Source organism: Enhydra lutris, unplaced genomic scaffold (genome assembly GCF_002288905.1).
Source record: "Enhydra lutris kenyoni isolate GAN:26980312 unplaced genomic scaffold, ASM228890v2 scaffoldscaffold18, whole genome shotgun sequence".
NCBI lineage: Eukaryota > Metazoa > Chordata > Mammalia > Carnivora > Mustelidae > Enhydra > Enhydra lutris.
Genome location: NW_019154102.1, coordinates 7,729,475 through 7,749,420, shown reverse-complemented (window position 1 = coordinate 7,749,420; position 19,946 = coordinate 7,729,475). Strand labels below are relative to the sequence as shown.

General features: G+C 38.4%; 1 protein-coding gene across 2 annotated transcripts in view; it reads left to right on the top strand.

Moving 5' to 3' along the window:
• Window positions 1-8,540: 8,540 nt before the first annotated feature.
• LOC111148041 (polyribonucleotide nucleotidyltransferase 1) overlaps window positions 8,541-19,946 on the top strand; it is a 45,772-nt gene continuing 34,366 nt past the window's right edge. Inside the window, exons 1-7 of one of the 2 annotated variants that reach the window (XM_022504407.1) lie at window positions 8,541-8,707; window positions 15,458-15,518; window positions 16,063-16,137; window positions 16,848-16,953; window positions 17,806-17,855; window positions 19,088-19,151; window positions 19,248-19,295. In XM_022504407.1, the coding sequence (XP_022360115.1) occupies window positions 8,547-8,707; window positions 15,458-15,518; window positions 16,063-16,137; window positions 16,848-16,953; window positions 17,806-17,855; window positions 19,088-19,151; window positions 19,248-19,295 (565 nt within the window). In that variant the 5' untranslated portion in view covers window positions 8,541-8,546. Of the gene's footprint in view, window positions 8,708-15,457; window positions 15,519-16,031; window positions 16,138-16,847; window positions 16,954-17,805; window positions 17,856-19,087; window positions 19,152-19,247; window positions 19,296-19,946 lie in introns of those variants that run through there. The other variant, XM_022504408.1, reaches the window with a different exon arrangement.

Below are 19,946 nucleotides of genomic sequence, written 5' to 3'. Positions count from 1 at the left end.
ATAGTCTCATGCTTAGAATCATTTCTCTGTGGGTACCCACAATTATTTTGCCCCCTTTCTGTCATCCATGCTTGATATCTTGGTTAACTTAGGTTGCCATAACAAAATACCATAGACTGAATGGCTTAAACAACATATAGTTGTTTTCTTGCAGTTCTGGAGACTGGAAGTTCCAGATCAAGGTCCAGCAGAGTTGCTTCCTGGTGAGAGCACTCTTCCTGTCTTGAAGATGACCACCTTCTCATTGTGTCCTCACATATTAGGGTGGGGGAGCCCTCTGGTATGTCTTCTTATTAAGGACACTAATCCTATCAGGGCTCCACCCTCAGGACCTGATTTACCTTAGTTATTTCCATACTCCAAAGAGAGTCACACTGGAAGCTAGGGCTTCAACATAAGAGTTTTGGGGATACAGTTAAGTCCATAGCACCTAGAAAACCCCAACCCTAAGTGAATCCTACCCCTCGCTTTCTCCATTTCTGCACCAAACAGGTAAAATTTGCTACCCAACTGAATGGACTAGTTTCCCCTGAAATTCATGATCACAAGTCTCAAAGAGCACACAGCGATTCATCACTGTCAGGCAATCCCATCACATTTCTTGAGTAGATTCATTTTTCCATTCGTCAAAATAACTTCCTTCCTAAACCTCATGTACCTTCTCTTTCCACTCTACCCTCTCAACTGCGGGCCTTGCCTCCGACTTCATTACAAAATAAAGTCAAACAAATCTCCCTAATTCTCCCTGAGACAAACTTTAAAACTCACCTGCATTTGCTCCTACCCTTTCCTTCTCTCCTGTTATCAGTCAAAAGAAGTTTCCTTGATGTTGAATGAGGACATTTCCTACTGCATTAGAATTTGGGTTAAGGCTCCAAAACTGGAAATTATGAGTGGTAATTATGCCAACATTGAAGAAGATATACCACTTAAATAGAATGAGTCCATAGTTATCAGCTCCCATCTTCCTTCCATTCCAGTCAAAATAGAGAATACAAGAAATTTGAAAATGAAATTGAAGAGTCACTGAGACAGAGAATTTCCAGTTTAGTTAGGAATTACATGATATCTTTCCTCCCCACTCTGTGGAGGAAGACAAAGAGAGCCTTCCTTACCTGCCCCACCCTCAACCACACCAAGCAATGGGAGGCCAAAAGAACTACTGCTAGAGAATATGGAAAATACTGACATTTATTAAGCGATAGAATAGCCCTGTACTACCATGAAATAGGAGCAAACACAGTAAGAGTGTTTTCTGGAAGGTTTCATGTATGTCCCCTAGAGCTGGAGGACTATTAATAAGGAATTTGAATCAATTTTTTGGTGTTTAATTGCTGACAACTTCTAACCCTCATCACTCTCTTCCCCTTACGCCCTACAGCTGGGCAAACTGGTAAGAAAGTTTAGGGCTCTCACCTTTGGCACCAGCAGAAGTAATTATTTAAAAAAACAAACAGGGACGCCTGGGTGGCTCAGTTGGTTAAGCGGCTGCCTTTGGCTCAGGTCATGATCCCAGCGTCCGGGGATCAAGTCCCACATCGGGCTCCTTGCTCGGCAGGGAGCCTGATTCTTCCTCTGCCTCAACCTGCCACTCTGTCTGCCCGTGTTCACTCTTGCTCGGCTCTCTCTCTGACAAATAAATAAGTAAAATCTTTTAAAATAAATAAATAAAAATTAAAATAAATAAACAAACAAAAATAAAATATTACTCACCTAATAAAGCTTTTCATACCCATTTGGGATGTGTGTGTGTATGAGAGAGAGAGAGAGAGAGAGGCAGAGAGAGAATAACAGAGACATATCAGTCTTGACATTCAAACCAAATTTTGGATGAAGGTCCATTCCGCTACTACAAAATAGTAGCAAAGTGACCATGAGGAATATTTAGGAATATAGACATTAGTGCCTGCTTCCCAATAAGAGAATTTGAAAGGTAGAGTCTTACTGAATCCACCCACAATGACAGGGCAAGAATAGAAATCAGTGTTTAAGATAGGCCTCAATTCTACTTGTTTGTGGATGTATGTAGGCCAGAAGAACCCAAGAAAGCCATTTTGATGGTATTTCCCCCTAGAAGGCTAAGAGCCTTCTCTTAGCCAAGGAGGATCTCAGTAGTAAGAAGCTGTGCAACAGACCACCAGGAGTGGAGGCTGGAAAGGTCATAAAATTTCACCCAGAGAGTACCCACATCAGGGAACTATGCAGTTTTGGTGGTCCCAGCAGAAGTCACCAGACAATCTGAAGCCAGACAGTCTGAAAATTCACTTTTCCAGAACCCATCAGAGAGCTAAAAATGACAGGAAAACCAAATAATCTGAAATCTAAGGAAAGATGAGTCTCCAAAGAGAAATAGGACATGAGCTCTTGCTCACCCAGTATAGTCACCAACACACAAGGGTAAGAAGAATCCAACTAGGGCTGCCTGGGTGTCTCAGTCAGTTAAGCATCTGATTCTTGATTTTGCCTCAGGCCTTGATCTCAGTGTGGTGAGTTCAAGCCCCACACAGGGCTCCATAGTAGTTGTGGAGTCAGAAGGGGAAAAAGAAGAAGAATTCAACTAGACTTTTTAACCAATCACTAAGGGCTGAGTGTGGACTTACAAGAGTAAAGAGAATCCCTGAGAGCTTCAGACACAGGAATTCCCAACACCTCACAGGTTCTTCTTGAACTTCACTGAGTGCTCACAAAAAAGACTAGGGTAAAAGCAAGCCTCCTGAGAAAGGTGCCAGCCTGGAGAAGGCACACAGCAGCCACTGTGGGGAAGGCAAAAGCCCTACTGGGTTCCTATGCCTCCATATAAATCAAAGCTTTATGCGCTGTGGGAATGTGACAAATACTGTTACTCTTAAGGCACTGTGAAAACCCACTGCAGGTAGAAGAAGGAACAGAACATAACCCTTTACCCTTGGCCCGGAACAGCTGGGAGAGAGACAGGAGCACTGAGAATCCAGGCACACAGTACCTTCCTAAGACTGAGGGTTAGTCGGAACAGCAGAGAACAGCATGCCCCTCACCTCCCACCTCCAGGGTAACAAGTTTCTCCTAACAAGCAACAGTGGTCTATGCTGGGAGAGAAGTCAGAGCATGCTCTCAGAAGAGCTGAACTAACGATGAGGAAGGCTGAAGCCGCTGAGTAATGACCAATAGTAGGAAACTCCGAAGGCTTAAAGAGGCAAGAAGAAACAGAGTAATTGGAGTGATAGCTAGAGCCACACAAGCAGGACAACCTGGCAGCTGCTGCAGCGACAGGTGGTTGCAGTCACTGCCACAGCATAAGGAATTACGGTTCTATGTTTTCAGTTTCTCTCTCATTTTACCCTCCTGCCAGTGTCTCTCATTGGCTGACCCAGCCAAAAAAGAGTCAGGTAGTTGGGGGTTGTTACCTATACATTAGTTCCATAATGGCACAGAGAAGACCCAAGGGTATGGATGGAGTGGGTGCAAATGGGAAATACCCAGCATGATACAACCTACCTTGACTCCTGAATCAACGTTGGCTCCATCTCCATAGCTTTGATAGCCTCTCACTCCTCAGGGGTCAAACCTGGGCCTTCCCTTTATCTCTCTATACTATCTTTCTAAGTAATATAAAGCGTTTCCATGGCTTGTGATATCACTGATATGCTGATTACTCTTATATTTACACTAGTCCTTTTCCTTGAGTTCTATGCTCAAATCCAACAGTCTGTCAGCTACTCTCAAGTGTCTCAGACACTACATTTATGACCAATCTAAGCCTGTTAATAGTCTTAATTTCACACCTTTTGGTACCCAATTTATCAACAAGTCCTATTAATTCCAACACTAAAATGTATTCCAAATCTCTCCATCCTTTCTCCTTGTCACACTTGCCACCACATTACTCCTGATTTCTACACCTCTCTCTTATCATCCTCCAATCCATTCTAGGCTCAACAGCCAGAGGAATCATCTTAAAATGTAGACTAGGTCATGCCACTTCCCTGTTTAAACTTTCCAGTGTCTTCCTCTCCTACGTCATCTTTGCTACATTCCTACTTACCACACTCTAGCTACACTGGCTCTACCAAGTCCTCACAGAAGCCAAACTCTCTCCTAACTCAGGGGCAACCCTCCCCCCACAAGTCAATACTCCCTCCTGGCCCCCATGTTTCTGAACCTGTCTCTCTTTTTTTTTTTTAAGATTTTTTTTTTTTTTTGACAGACAGAGATCACAAGTTGGCAGAGAGGCAGGCAGAGAGAGAGGAGGAAGCAGGCTCCCCGCTGAGCAGAGAGCCCGATGTGGGACTCGATCCCAGGACCCTGAGATGATGACCCGAGCTGAAGGCAGAGGATTTAACCCACTGAGCCACCCAGGCGCCCCTGAACCTGTCTCTTTTTCATCCTTCAGGGCAGCTTAAATGTCTCCACAGAAAGGTTTTCCCTGACCACCGTATTTTCTTCCATCTCATTATTCCCTATCTTCTCACCTAATTTATTTCCTTCTTACTATTAATTACACTCTAATTGTTCTTTTTGTTTTTGTTTGGTGTGTTTTTATCAGTCTCTCATACTAAACTTCAAGTTCCATAAAGCAGGAATTATTATGCCCTAGGACTGTCTTGACACCCTCATATCCCTTCAGCCTAGCATAGTGCCTGGCATAAAGCAGGTATTCCATGGACCAGGGACTATGCCAAGTTCCATAAAAATAAGATTGCACTTACATCTCCCTAACAACCCTAAGAGGTATATATTTTTATCATATTCACTTTGCAAGTAAGGAAACTGAGACATAGAAAGGGTAAGCAACTTATCCAGAGTCACATGTTTAGGCGATGACAGGTGAGATTTGAACCTAGACAATCTGATGCCAGAGCCAACACTTTTAACCACTACATAATACCTACTCCCACATGCATTTCCATGGACAAAATAATGACTGTATAAATTAATTAATAAAGTGGAAAAATAGACATAGATTGTACCCACAGGTCAGAGAGGGGAAGTCAGAGATGTTAGTATTGAAGGCTTCCAGTATTAAGACCAGAAGACTGATTATGCCAGACTGACACCATTGGAAAGAATATGTATCAGGTACACAGAATCATACAGATGCAGACGCAGGAGAGAGGGTTGTATGTTAGAGGGGAATGAGTACTTCACCTTCCTTGGATTATAAAATGAGAGGAAGGGAAGAAAGAAAACAAGTAGTAAAAATTGATGAAGCTAAATAGGGACAGTTTGTAGTCAACACAAAGCAAAGATTAGGAAGTGATTGAAAAAAATCAGAATGGAGACACAATTAGGTTTGCAATTTAGAAAGTTCCCTCTGGCTGCATCCTTCAAGAGAAAAAAATTTTCATAGACACCCTGGTGTCCACTGATAATGTTTGTACAGATATATAACAAGACACAAACTCCTTAATCTTGTGCCTCTTATACAGTCATAAAACTAATTGTATATATTTTATAAGCCGAACTATAAACCAAATTAAATTTTAATTAACAGTAATTTAATGCAGTGATGTATTACTTAAATGAAATTCCTCCTCAGAGCCAGCAGTCATATTAACTATTTTGACACACATTCATTGAAGTTTGAAGAAAAGAAAAAAGGAGATCTGAGAAATATTGCTGGTGAATTTAAATTAGATCATCTTTAATGTCCTTCAGAAGTTATAGGTAAAGAACTTCCTTTTAAATTATATTTTGGCTGTTGAACTATACTTGGCAGAACTATATTTCTAGAATGTGACATCTCAGATTGAACCTCAATGGATCATAGCTTCTATAAATACAACTGATGCTGGTTAGGCTGAGTCCAGGGACCCAAAGAGGGTCTCCAGGACATGCTAAGAGGGTTCTTGGCAGGATAAAAATTCAAATGCAAGCCAGCAGGAAGTGATAGCAGAGTTCACTGAACACACAGAGAGAGCAGATACAGATGGAGTATCTGGGAAACTCAGAAATAAAAGGAACATGAGTCTCATCTCTGTTCAGGGTTTGTATTGAGGATTGTGGTCTGGTGTACTATATACTCCCAGGCATCCAGGAATCAGTTGGAATAAAGATAAGGTCCCAGGTGTTATTTGTTGGAGCTGGGGGGTCTTGGCCTCAAGAAAATCCAGTGTTAGTGGTCTGAAATATGCATATGACAGCTTTGAACAGTCATTCTCATCTGGTCTTTCCTTGGATGTTATCTATTCTAAAGAAATCATTAACTCTTTGTCCTTTACAAGGAGGACATACACTATTTGCGTTCTGAGGCATGTATAAAGTGGAGGTGCACGTCCTAGCAAGAACAGAAGCAGGGAAAGAGCAAAAACCATGTTTTTATGGAGTCCTTCAGTTTCCCTATCACACAACCACAAGAATTTAAACTTTTTATACTTCTGTTTCTCTGTTAATCTTAAAATGCTTAATGTAGAGGCTGCTTTTAGGCAAACAGGGTGACCAACAGAATGTAGAAAGGGCCTGGAGCAACCCCTGACTGAATACAGACAGGCTGACCAGCCAAGCCACCCAAAAATATCCATTGGCCCTAATAACCAACGGGCTACTTACAACCAGGCATAGTTGCCAAAAAAGAGAAAAGTCCCTAAGTTGCACACCTCACCTTCCCCCTTTAAAAACAGCCTTCACCCACTGCCTCCTTGCAGACAGTCTCTTCTTTGCTGTCCTGCTCATTCCTCTGTTGCAGTGTAGTCACTAAACTTCTATCTCTCAGGTTCTAGCTTGGGTGAATCCTTTTATCACCCCCGTCACTGGCTTCCAACTGATCATTGTCCCACATTAAGAGAGACACCACACTTAATATAGGTGTGGATATAATATAGGTCTTAATATATGTCTGGATCATCCTTATGACCACCTAATAATAAATTTCAACACCCTCATTGCCTTTAAGTTTATTAAATAATTATTACCATATCAATTATTTGGGGTTGGTGTGAGGAAATAAGTGGACTTAATGTGTAAATACTGCTTTTCAGTGTTTCCAGATGGATGAAAGCATAACAGATTCATGGGGCTCTACGGCAAAGAGGGTTGTTCAGTATTTCAAACAGGAAACTAGAGGGAAAATTAAGAAAAGTCTAGTTAAAGCTGAATCTGCCATTTATTGAGGCTGACAATGTTGGCAGGTACTGTGATAAACATCTTACATCGTTTGTCACATTTAATCTTTACAAAAACCCTATGAGATTCATATTGGTATCCATTTCTACAAATGAGGAAACTGAGGCTTAGAGAGGTAGGGTCAGACAACTAGAAAACGGGCAGAGCTAAGATTGGGATGACTCAAGGCTAACTTCAAGTTTATGCTCTGAACTATTAGGCAACACCACCTGATTGAAGTGATTAAATAGTACTTAAGTGCTTTATAAATCCAAAATCAGGTTGTATTATGGCAAGTAGATTATGATAGATTTGTCATTCGTACAGGTTTTAATAGATTGGTCTAGAAAACACTGTAGTAACGGCGGTGAAGTCAAATGTAGAGCAAGAGGGAAAATAACTTATTACTAAGTATCCCTAGCAGTGTTAGTAATAATTCCTTCTATTGACATGGACATTCCAAATAAGTATTAATATCTCATGAAAACCAAGGTGTCAGGGAGCTGCTTTGCTACTAAATCATTTGTCTGTTTGAAGTTCAACATTTTTAGTTCTTAAAACCATGTTTGAGTGTATGTTGGATTTTGTTGTTTGGATTTCTTTGAATGAAGGAGGTTATGATCTTAAAAGAGAAATAGGACCCTCATAATAAAAAAAATTATCATTGATTCATTCAAGGAACCATATGAAGATGTTCTAACAGGATTAAAAGGGGTGTAAAAGATTTACTCCCTGAAAATTTATCCAATTCAAATTCCAAAAACTACTTTTCTTCATTTTTCCAAAACATTTCTTTTAAATAGTAGCTGGCATTTTGCATTTAATAAGAGTTGGTTTAAAAAATAACGACACTTGATCAAAAGGGGCAGAGAAATTAGTTGCTGAATATTAACAATAGAGAGGAAAATTAATAACAAACGATGTCAAAGATCTAAAATGATGATATAGGTCATTAAGAAGTGAAATTAACTTACTAGAAATAAATTAACATAAACCTTTGCTGTAATATTTGTGTGAAATTTATAAAATAAAAACCAAGGCAGAGGAGAGAAGAGAGAGATCTCTTTCCATGGTCCACTACACAAATTCTCCTCTAATTCTCAGTTCACAGAAGCCAAATAATAATGTTTTGTCTGATGACTTCTATTACTACTATATTTACCCTACTTGTTCAACATTTGCATCATTCTGGGACTTTCTTTTAAATTACGATAGCACACACATACACAAAAGGCATTAACTTTCCAATTGCCTTTCACTGGCAGGTACTTAAACAGGAAAGATAGGTTGTCACAATTGCGTTCAGATAGTTTTGACCCTCTCTAGTCTTCGTAGCAAGCGACGAAGGTATCCGCTTCCCCGGAGTTCCCCAAGCCCCGCACCACGGAAACGAAACTGCATCAGGCTCCGCCCCACCGTCAGAGTAAGCCAATCAGGGTTCAGCCCGGGGTGATCGCGTGCCGGGTGTCATGGCGGCCTGCAGGCATTGCTGCTCGTGCCTCCGACTTCGGCCGCTTTGCGACGGTCCCCCTCGTCTGCCAGGGCGGGATCGGACGCTCAACCAGCTACAGGTGCGAGCTCTGTGGGGTGGCGCGAGGTTCCGAGCCGTGGCTGTGGACTTAGGCAGCAGGTAAGGAACAACGTGCGTCCTGTGTCCTTTCACAAGGCGTCCCGTCCAGGCAGCCCGAGGTACATTGATTTCCCAGGCTAGGAATCTGGCAGCGCGGGTCTCATTTACCCCTCTTTACCCCAAACCTAAATGCCAGATTTCTGGCATTTCTGGATTTGGGGTATGTCTTTCTGGATTTGGTGTATGTCTCCTGGCACCATTCCCCTTCCCGCACTGTTTCAGCCTCGTGTCCTTTGCTTCTCTGTCCTCCCTTGTACCCCTTTCCGGCTCCTTTCTCCAGCTGAGTCAGTCCACCTGACTTTCGTCCCCTTTATTTGCGGAGACTCTTGGACTCTGAAGTGGGAAACATCTCACTTCAGGATATGGAGTTGACAGTGGATGCGTGCGTCATCAAATCCAATTTATTCCCTAAATGCATGGTCAGTATGACCCTGGGTAGGAAGGGAAGGAAAACTTCAATTTATTGAACGCTAGTTACATGATACACGCTTTTTAAACCTGCAGTAAAGGTGCTTTTACCTCATCTCATGGTTCAAACAGAAGCTCAAAAAGGGTAGCTTTCTCAGAGTCACCTACTTTGAGACTATGTGGATTTTGCTTCTCTCCAAGCGCATACTTTTTCCATGAGTCCGTTTGCCATAATTCATGTCTAAAATCACTTTTTAGGGACGCCTGGGTGGCTCAGTCGGTTAAGCGTCTGCCTTCCCCTCAGTCAGGTCATGATCCCAGGATCCTCAGATCGCGTCCCACATTGGGCTCCTTGCTGGGTGGGTGGGGGGTAGGGGGAACCTGCTGCTCCCCTTGCCTGTGCTCGAGTGCTGCCTCTTTCTCTGACAAATAAATAAAATCTTAAAAAAATAAAGTCACGTTTTAAAAACAGATTTTTAGAGTAACTGAAATTGCTAATGCTTACTTTATATATCTACATTTTTCATAGGTACTTTAAAATCTTTGACCCAGTGTGTACAAAACCAAAAAATCTGCCATTGATTACAGGTTTTCCTTCCTAACTTACTGAATGACTGATCCTGAACAAGTTACTTTTTTGTCACAAAATGAGACTGGCCTAGGTCAAGGGTCAGTTTTTTCTGTAAGGGGCCGGATGTAAGTACTTTAGGCTTTGTGTGCTGCATACTGTCTGTCATATATTGGTGTATGTTTACAAACCCTTTAAAAATGTAAAAAAGAAAAGAAATAGCTGAAAGGCTGTACAGAAACAGGCTATATACTTTGTTGATCCCCAGACTAGATGACCTCTAAGGCTCTTTCCATCTCTGGCATTCTCTGATTCTGATTTTTTGAGGGAGAAAATATCTCTTCCATTTTTCAGTAACTTATCATTCTTTGAATAAATGCCTCAGAACAAACACCTGCTGTGCAATAAACAGACTTTTCTAACAGACTCAAAGCAACGGTATAGTAGCCCCTGCTTTCCAAATTTTCCATAATCTACTTTAAATATTTCATTTATCAGTAAACCTGGACCTCTTGTAGTTAGTTCTTGAACCTGTGTCATGTGTTGCAACAACTAGATTCCTACATATCATACGTTCTGGGTAAATCAATTCTTTCATCTTTGTATTAAGTTTTTTTTTGCAACATTTATTGAATTTGACTACTATATACCATTCACTTTATACTCGTTACCATGTGTATTATATACAGTTCTTTAGGAAACTATATACTATTGTGTTTTTCAAATGCTGTACTTAATACTCAGAGTAGCCTTTGAGGCAACTGTTTAATTTTCAGTTCAACAAGCTTTTATTGAGCATCTGCTGTGTACAGGGCACTGTAGATACAGATTCTGATAGGGAGTAAGATAAACACAGATGCTAGGAAAATCACTGTGAGAGAGGTGTGAATGGGGTGCCAAAGGAGCACAAAGGCGTTTCTATCCCACCCTAAAGCTTGTCATGGGAGGTGAATCTTGAAGGGGGAGGAGAAGGAATTAGCAAGGAGAAAGTGGAAGTGCAATTACAGGTAGGTGACAGTGCATTTGAGTAACTACAAATAACTCACTGTGTATGAAGCAATAGGTGAAATGTGAATTTAGCATCAAAGGTAAGGCCAAGTGACAGGCAGAGGCTGAATCATAAAGATATTTGGGGTTTTTGTTTGTTTGTTGATGTTGTTGTTATTGTTGTAGTAGTGAATTTTTCTCAGTGGAAGTTGGAGGAAGGTGGTTACATTCCACATCATTCTACAGATGTTTCTAAAAATGTTTTTTTAAAACATCTCTCTCCCTGGAGTTGTACTCCCTGTGGCAGCTGGCTCTGTTCAACCTTCTCTTCAGCCATGTTTTTCCCACCCTTCTTCCCACGAAGAGACTCTTACTACTCATCCTAATCCTTTTTATTTAATGTCTTCAAGTGTTTTTTTTGTATTAGTTATTCATTCACATTAGGTAAACATTCACATGGCTCAACATTTTATTTTTTTATTTTTTTAAGATTTTATTTATTTATTTGACAGAGAGAAAGAGAGATCACAAGTAGGCAGAGAGGCAGGCAGAGAGAGAGAGGGAAGCAGACTCCCCGTTCAGCAGAGAGCCCGATGCGGGGCTCGACCCCAGGACCCTGAGATCACGACCTGAGCTGAAGGCAGAGGCTTAACCCACTGAGCCACCCAGGCGCCCCATGGCTCAACATTTTAAAAGGCTCAGAAATCTTCTTCCTAGCCACCCAAAGGCCTGTGTGTTATCAATCTTGTCTGTATCTGGAGATATTTTACATGTAAAATACTGAAGAGTAAATTGATAAGAGGTAAAATCAGTCCTGATATATAAAAGTAATAAGTTTGCACCAAAAACAGAACTAAAAGTGCATGAACAGGAAAAGTTACATAGGTCAGTTAACACCAACTGAGATCATGAGATATAATGAAAAGTAACCACCTGGTTCTTTGTGTAATATAAATTGCACACACCTGGGAGAAAACCAGTTCAAATCAGGGCAATCACCAAGTTAGGACCATAGGACTATCTGGTGGGTGCGCTAGGACCCCTACGGAAGACACTGAGTAGACTCAACAGAGGGAACAAAGAAGGCAGGAGAATGTGGTGTTTGAATAAATATATAAATCCAAGTGTTGTTTGAATAAGCATATAAATGGAAGTGTACATGTATGAGAATATCTAGGGGTACTGCAGGCCTATTTGTTTTTCTCACTGGTTCAATCAGTTCCCGTTGTAAATAGGTCAGCTGTAGAAGCTTAACAGTGTCTCCTCAGCTTCACTTCTCTGCCTGCTGGTAAAACTGGGAAGGGCTGCTTAGCAGAGGAGTGGGTCACGTACTCCTTGCCTCAAGCTTTGTGAGTATGTGTGCTCTCTTTGGTACACTGCTGGTCCCTGCATAGGTGGGGCCATGTGACTGCTGTTCACCAGTGGAACCTAATAAAAAGTGATATATGTCATTTGCAGACTGAAGTATTTTATTCCAGTGATGCTTACCATTATTCAGAAAGAACCCACATTCTTAACCTCTGTTCTCTACTGCCTTCTTTTGGTCCCCTGTACAAATTATATCCCCATTAAAGAATAAAGACTTATTATCACTGAGGATATGCAAAAGAATATGCCACTGTGGGCAATCTCAAAAATTCTGGGTCAAGATCCCCATTAATGGAATAGAACTAGAGCTTTTACAGCTCCTCTTCTCTTTCTTGGGGCCACTTCAATTTACTTTAGAGAATACTCCCCTTTCTTTCACAGGAATCCCTCAATTTACATTTTGGGATGGAATGCCAATTCCTGTTAGGTCTTGAGAAGTACTAGTAGCATATTCTTACCCCAGAGTAAACAAAATTTCAAGACCCCAAATTTACATTTTACACGTAAAACCTTAATACTGATTTTAGCTGTAGGTTGGTGGGACTTCACTTGAGTCTACCCTATGTGACTGGCTCTGAGCATCTCATTCCCTCCACCTACTATGCCAGCTCAAGCCTTATCTCTGCACTTCCTCATTCCATCTATCGGGGTAGACCCGTTTTTATTGTAGGCTGTCATTACAACATCTGTGTTGAACAGTAACAGAAATCCATCTAGAATTTCTCATATATTTCTTGTGGTTAAAATCAATTTTTCAAAGTTATGACTGAGTACAAGTGTACATGCTTTTTTTTTTGGCTTTCAAATTTAACAAAATGAGTCTATCTGAATAGATAAATATGCTTTTCATGAACTGAGGCTTCTGACAGAAGTGTTTAATGGGTAGAAATATTGAGTTATCTCTTTATCCCTTTTGCGTATGAAGGAGAGGGTGGGCAGGGCATTAGCATGTGCGTATGTGTGTATGTATGTGTATTCAGCACTGGACCATGATAGAATGTTTCTGAAGCAGGCTTCATAGGACAGAACATCTCTCGGTATCTTCAGGAGTCTCTGAGTTGGTTTGGCTTCACAATACTCTTATGAATTTTGGTTTCTTTGACAAGTTTTGCTGATCTGTTTCAAGCCTTAAGTAACCTCTTTTTGTACTCTGCAGAAGCTGGGGAATAAGGCTGATAATACCACCTATTATCTATAAAGACTGCTTTGTTAATATATAATTTGCATACTGTACAATTTACCCATTTAGAATGTACTATTCACAATATTGCAGCCATCACCACAATCAATTTTAGGACGTTTTTATCACCCCCAAAAGAAATCTCAGGCCCATTAGCAGTAACTTCCCATTTCTCCCCAACCTCCATAGCCCCAGGCAGCCACTAATCTAGAGAATTTTTGTCTCTATGGATTTGCCTCTTGTGAGCATTTCATAAAATAGAATCAATGGTGTATGGTCTACTGTGACTGTCTTCTTTCATTTATTATGTTTCTTTTTTTTTAAGGTATTAAAATTCTCTCTTTTTTTTTTTTTTTTTTTTTTTTTTTTTTTTTTAAGATTTTGTCTATTTATTTGCCAGAGATTGAGAGAGAGCACAAGCAGGGGTGAGAGGCAGAGGCAGAGGGAGAAGCAGGCTCCCTGCTGACCAAAGAACCCTATGTGGGACTTGATCTCAGGACCCTGGGATCTTGACCTGAGCCAAAGGCAGACACTTAAATGGCTAAGCCACCCAGGTGTCCCCAGTTACTATGTTTCTAAGTTATATCCATGTTGTAACACATAGCAATACTGCTTTTTTTTTTTTTTTTTAAAGATTTATTTATTTTTAGAGAGAGGGAGAGATAAAGCACAAGAGTCGGGGAGAGGCAGAGGGAGAGTATCTTTCAAGCAGACTGCCTGTTGAGTGAGGCGCTGATTTGCAGGAGGGGTTTGAGAGGGCTTGATCCCATGACCCATGAGATCACAACCTCAGTGGAAACCAAGAGTTAGACACTGAACCAACTGAGCCATCTAGGTACCCCAATACTTCCATTTTTTAAATGGCTGAATAATATTCCATTGTATGCACTGAGACCACATTTTGTTTATTCATTCATCAGTGGATATACATTTTGACTGTTTCCATTTGGGAGCCATATGAATAATGCTGTGGCTATGAATGTTCCTATGCAGATTTTTGCATGGACATAAAAAGTTTTAATTTCTCTTGGTATTTACTTTGGAGTAGAATTGCTGGATCATTTGGCAACTTACGTGTTTAACCCACTGAGGAACTGCCAGATTATTTCACAAGAGAGATGTACCATTTTATATTTCCATAAATACTATATGAGGGTTCTAGTTTCTCCATATCTTCACCAACACTTGTTATTGATCTGTTTTACTACACCCATTGTAGTAGATGTGAAGTAATATCTTATTATGGTTTGATTTGCATTTCCCTATGTACATGAGCATATTTTCATGTACTTAACTGGATATTTAGTAAATTTTCTTTGTATATAGACTTCTATTCAAATCCTTTACCAATTTTAAAATTAGGTTGGTCTTTTTATTTGGTTATAAGTATTCTTTACATATTCTAGATACAAGTCCTTGTTAGATATGTGATTTGCAAATATTTTCTTTTATTCTGTGGGTTTTCTTTCACTTTCTTGATATCCCTTGAACCAAGAAAATTTTTAATTTTGATAAAGTACAATTTATTTTTTCTTCTGTCGCTTGTACTTTTGATGTCATATATAAGACATTGTCTAACCCAAGTTTATGAAGATTTACTCCTATGTGTTTTCCTAAGAATCTTCAGTTTTAGCTCTTACATTTAGGTTCGTACTACATTTTGAATTAATTTTTATTTATAGTATGAGGAAAGAGATCCAACTTTATTAACTTGTCTGCATATGGGTACCTAGTTGTCTCAGTACCACTGGTTATAAAAGCTATTCTTCCCCACCTCCACCCCATTGACTTGTCTTGGCACCATTGTTGAACACGAATGTCTTTGTAGACAATATTTAGGAATTTATATTTTGTACTGAAAGTACTAGGGATACTTTAAAGGATTTTAAGTAGAGAAATGATCTTGTTTGTCAAAAGGCTACTTTTATCAACAAGAGATGAGAGACTAAACGAAGGTTATAAATGGGTATTAATATTTAAGTACTTCTCCACCCCCAAAGTATTTTATCTTTCAGTCAGATTTCTCCTGCGCCTTCTGTATTTTCCCTTAAGTAGCTCTTAAATTCCTCTGGTACTTTTAATAACAATTGTGAATTCTTTCCCTTTTTTATTTGTTTTTTGCTGGGGGGCGGGCTGTGTGGCTTGGTTCTTCTATTAGAATCTTAGATTATTTTATACTGAACTGCGATTTGTATTGATGACCTAAGTCCTTTTGTATTGAATTTTTATTTTTAAACAGAAAACTAGAGATATCCTCTGGAAAGCTGGCCAGATTTGCAGATGGCTCTGCTGTAGTACAGGTAAAAAGTCCAGATTTTTAAACTTTCATCTTAAAAATGCTTATGAACTGCTACTGACTATCTTTACAACATCATGTCACTTATTAGAATTGTGGTACTGTAAGCCATTTCTGGTTTCAGAACCATTCCAGAGAACCAGGGAGTCAGGGGGCTGGATTTACTAAGTGACTTTTAAGATATGTTTGAAACTTGGGCTTCTGTTTTGTTCTGTTAATAAATTCTGTAATACTTCTCTAGAGAAAGTGATTTTACTATTTTCTTTAATTGTGATAAGTGAGAAATTTTTCTTTGTATGTAGCCGAAATTTTTTAAGTAGTAGAAAATACGATTGCTTGTGACTAAGCTATTTTGTAAGCCTTTTCTTGATCTCGTAGAAGGGATCAAGATTTGACTAGTTGTGCTTAATTATTTTCATTTTCATTGTGTCATGGAATAACAGTTCTTTTTCCTTGTATTTAACTGGAGCAAGGATTCACTCACTTACTACTTAGATGTTAATGTCTGTTTTTTAAGGAATTTGCACGTGTTGTTATTTATGTTTAAGTCAGGTGACACTGCGGTGATGGTCACAGCAGTCAGTAAAACAAAACCTTCACCTTCCCAGTTCATGCCTTTGGTGGTAAGTATTTGTTGATTTATCTGAACAGTTATATGGCATAAATGTAGAATTTGTAATATTTTTGTCTAATGTCTAACAAGTACACAGTGTAAACTTCATACAACAAAGGATTTTCTCTTGTAGTTTGAGTCATTAAAAGAATTTAGACTGACTGCTTCATAATCAATTCTCATATTAGTAGTAAGCTGCTTTAGAATGGCCAGGTTGGTAAGAACAGTGAAATGCATGAAGATTTTGATGTTGAATAGCAGTGAATTCATTGCTCTCATAGGTTTCCCTTCAGTATGAGTTTGCAAGTATATGTTCAGTGAGAAGTAAGGAGTGCTTTAGGAGTTTATGGCTTCTTTCTGTTATGAAAACAGAAATGCAATTTTATGTAACAGAGTTGATACAAAAAAGGGAATGTTTTATTTGACCAGAATAAGCCACTGTGGGAAATAATAAGGCTATGTAGTTCACTGCTAAGTGGAAGACTTTTTAAAAATCAGTTTACTGAAATATTTCTATCAGTTTTCCCTTTGTAAAGAGATGCGAAATGCTAAAAGTAAATAAAAAAAAATATCCTTAATTCTTAATCTGGACCATGTTGTTAGTATATATATAGTGTATATATAGGAAAATTAGTATATATATAGTGGTTCTTGGGCAATAGTTTGTTGCCATAAAAAGGAGTCAAATGAACTTCATTTTTTTTTTCATTACTATTTCAGGTTGACTATAGACAGAAGGCTGCTGCAGCAGGTAGAATTCCCACAAACTATCTCAGAAGAGAGATTGGATCTTCTGATAAAGAAATTCTTACAAGTCGAGTAATAGGTAAGATAGTAAGATAGAGGCATTAACTCTGTTACACCTGTGTTAGTATTTCTTCTATCTATATTTACAGTTCTCTTAAATTTTCTTCCATTACATTAACACTACCTGAGATTATTTACTTTCTGTATCCCCTCACTCAGATATGGGCTCCAGCAAAGAAAAAACTGTTTATTCACTACTGAATCCTGGGTACTTGTTATACTACCTGACACAGAATAGGCATTCAATAAATGTATGTCAATGAAATGAATGAATCTCTATTGAGCATATAAATTCTGTGGCTCGTGCCTCTACTGTTCAGCTCAATCTATCCCTAGTATTTTTCATTTTCATATTCATCGCAGTAAATTTTGAAAGCATTATATTAATCAACTACTGAAATAAGGCCCATAATCTTTCAAATCTTTGACATCCTTAAATATTGTGGGATCATTTGAGTTTATAGCTCTTCTATAAAGAAATGGTTATTTTGTGTAAATTTATATGCATTTTTCAGACACAGAATACCAAGGAAAGATTTCTTTTGGTCTCTTGCTGGTCTTAAGTCTCTTTCCTTGGCTTATATATGTAACTAAGCCTATGGAACCAGGATGAAAAATTGCTCCCCAGTTTTAGACTTGTTTGTTCGTGCCCTGCTAGTTTTTTGTTATTAGGACAGGATATATATTAATTGAATCATTGACATTTATCTATGACCCCTTCAGTAAATCAGTCCAAGGAAATTTTTTTTTAATATACTGAACAGCTAGCTATATTATTTTTCAGCCTGATGTTTAATAGGAGAAAAAGATAAACTGTAAAGTGACTCTTGTCAGTACTATTTAGTGTCTTTTCTTTTTTTTCTTTTGGCAGATCGTTCAATTAGACCTCTCTTTCCAGCTGGTTACTTTTATGATACACAGGTATATTCTGCTTTAGGTTTATTTGTTTCTAAATCAATAAAAAATTACTTAATGAATTTCTATAATACTTCCTAGGCTAAACATTAGAACACAAAATAAGAATTTTTGGTAATGCTGTTTTATATTAAGCTAATTTTTTAAAACATTAATAATTTTAAAAATTAATATTTATTCAGTGTCATTTTGAGTTGATACCTGAATTATGAGTAGGAGTTAGCCAACCTACGAGTGTGGGGGAAACATTCTGAGCAGATGGAATAGGAAGCACAAAAGCCCACAGGAAACAAACTGGTGATTTTTAAAGTTTAGAGTAATTGAGGAAGGTGGGGACAGACCCTTCTGGGACCTGTTAAGTCATATTAGTGTCAGAAGCTAGGACAATTGATACAAACTAGTCTTTACTACCTATTTATTGGGTCCTCTAAACTTCTACTTTAATATATTTTAATATTTTTGTGAATATTATTCTCTTTCAGAATAATGACCCATATGCTTTAATGAACCTTTACTTATTTCATAAAAATAAATATGCCTTGCAGATAAGCCTTTGCAAGGATGTCACTGCCTCAAGTAGTTGTTTTTTCTTTTTTTAATAAGTTGTTTTCTTAAGTACATGACATAGGCATATTATTGCAGTATAAAGGAATTCATCATTTTGTTTTCTATATGCTAAGCAGAAAACAATATTTTTATGTAATAGAAATAGCTGACATTTACTGAATATTTTCAACATGCCCAGTATTGTAAATGTTTTACAAATAGTATTTCCTATAATTTTCAGAAAACCTTTTAAGAAAATGCTATTATTTTTCCCTTTTAAAAATGAGAAACTTTTGGGACGCCTGGGTGGCTCAGTGGGTTAAGCCGCTGCCTTCGGCTCAGGTCATGATCCCAGGTCCTGGGTTCAAGCCCCGCATCGGGCTTTCTGCTCAGCAGGGAGCCTGCTTCCTCCTCTCTCTCTGCCTGCCTCTCTGCCTGCTTGTGATTTCTCTCTGTCAAATAAATAAATAAAATCTTAAAAAAAAATATATGTTAAAAATGAGAAACTTTTGAGGCTTAAGTAATTTGCCATAGTCAAGCATGTATTTAGTTAAATGATAGCCAGAAATAAGGGGTTTGACTACAAAGCTCATGCTTTTAAACACATAGGGCCCAAGATGTTAGCCAAAATGATAGTCCTCCTAAATCAAGTAGTTTTTTTTAAGTACTCTGAATTTTTTCCTTTGTACCAGGTACTTTGTAATCTGTTGGCAGTAGATGGTGTTAATGAACCTGATATTTTAGCAATTAATGGTGGTAAGTATAAAAATCAAGATTAAAATTATCATGGTCTTTTTAAAGGAATGAAATCTTTTTACTTCAGTTCTTATTTTGTTTTTCCTTTTTTTTAAGCTTCTGTAGCTCTCTCATTATCAGATATTCCTTGGAATGGACCTATTGGTAAGTTAAGATTTGAAAATAAGAAACATTATGTTTTTTCTTGAAATACTAGTGAACATGCTATAGCAAGAGCATAGATTAATTAGCTCTGACTTATTATCTCATAGGGAGTTTAATTAGATGATATTCTAAGACTCCTTTCAGCTCAAGATATTTTCATCCTTGCCTTAGGTTTTGTTTTTGATAGCAAAATGTTATGGTGTTAGAGACTTTATGTTCCTAGATACTTTTACTTCTTAATTGTCTCTCTATTTGAGGACTTTTGGTGTGGGGGGTGGGGATAGGAAATTGTTATAGTACATGGTCTTTCAGGATAAAACAAATACGTTTATAACTTACAACTCTTACAAATTGTAATCATGAAATATAAAAATGATTCATCGAGTAACTTCTGAATATCCTAAATGTCAGATACTAAGTTAAGAACTGAAGGAAGAAAGGCAGTCTAGGAAGAGTTCTTGCTTTCAGTGTAAATAGGGGAAACAAACAAATAATTATTTATAAACAGTATTATAAATAAAGCTATAGTAAAAATGATAGAGAAAGGTATGTTTAGTCTTTGAAATCATGTTGTCAAGGAGGGCTTCTCAGAGTACTCAACATTAAACTGAACCTTAGTAGGATCAAATGGTAAGCATTTGCCTTGGAAAA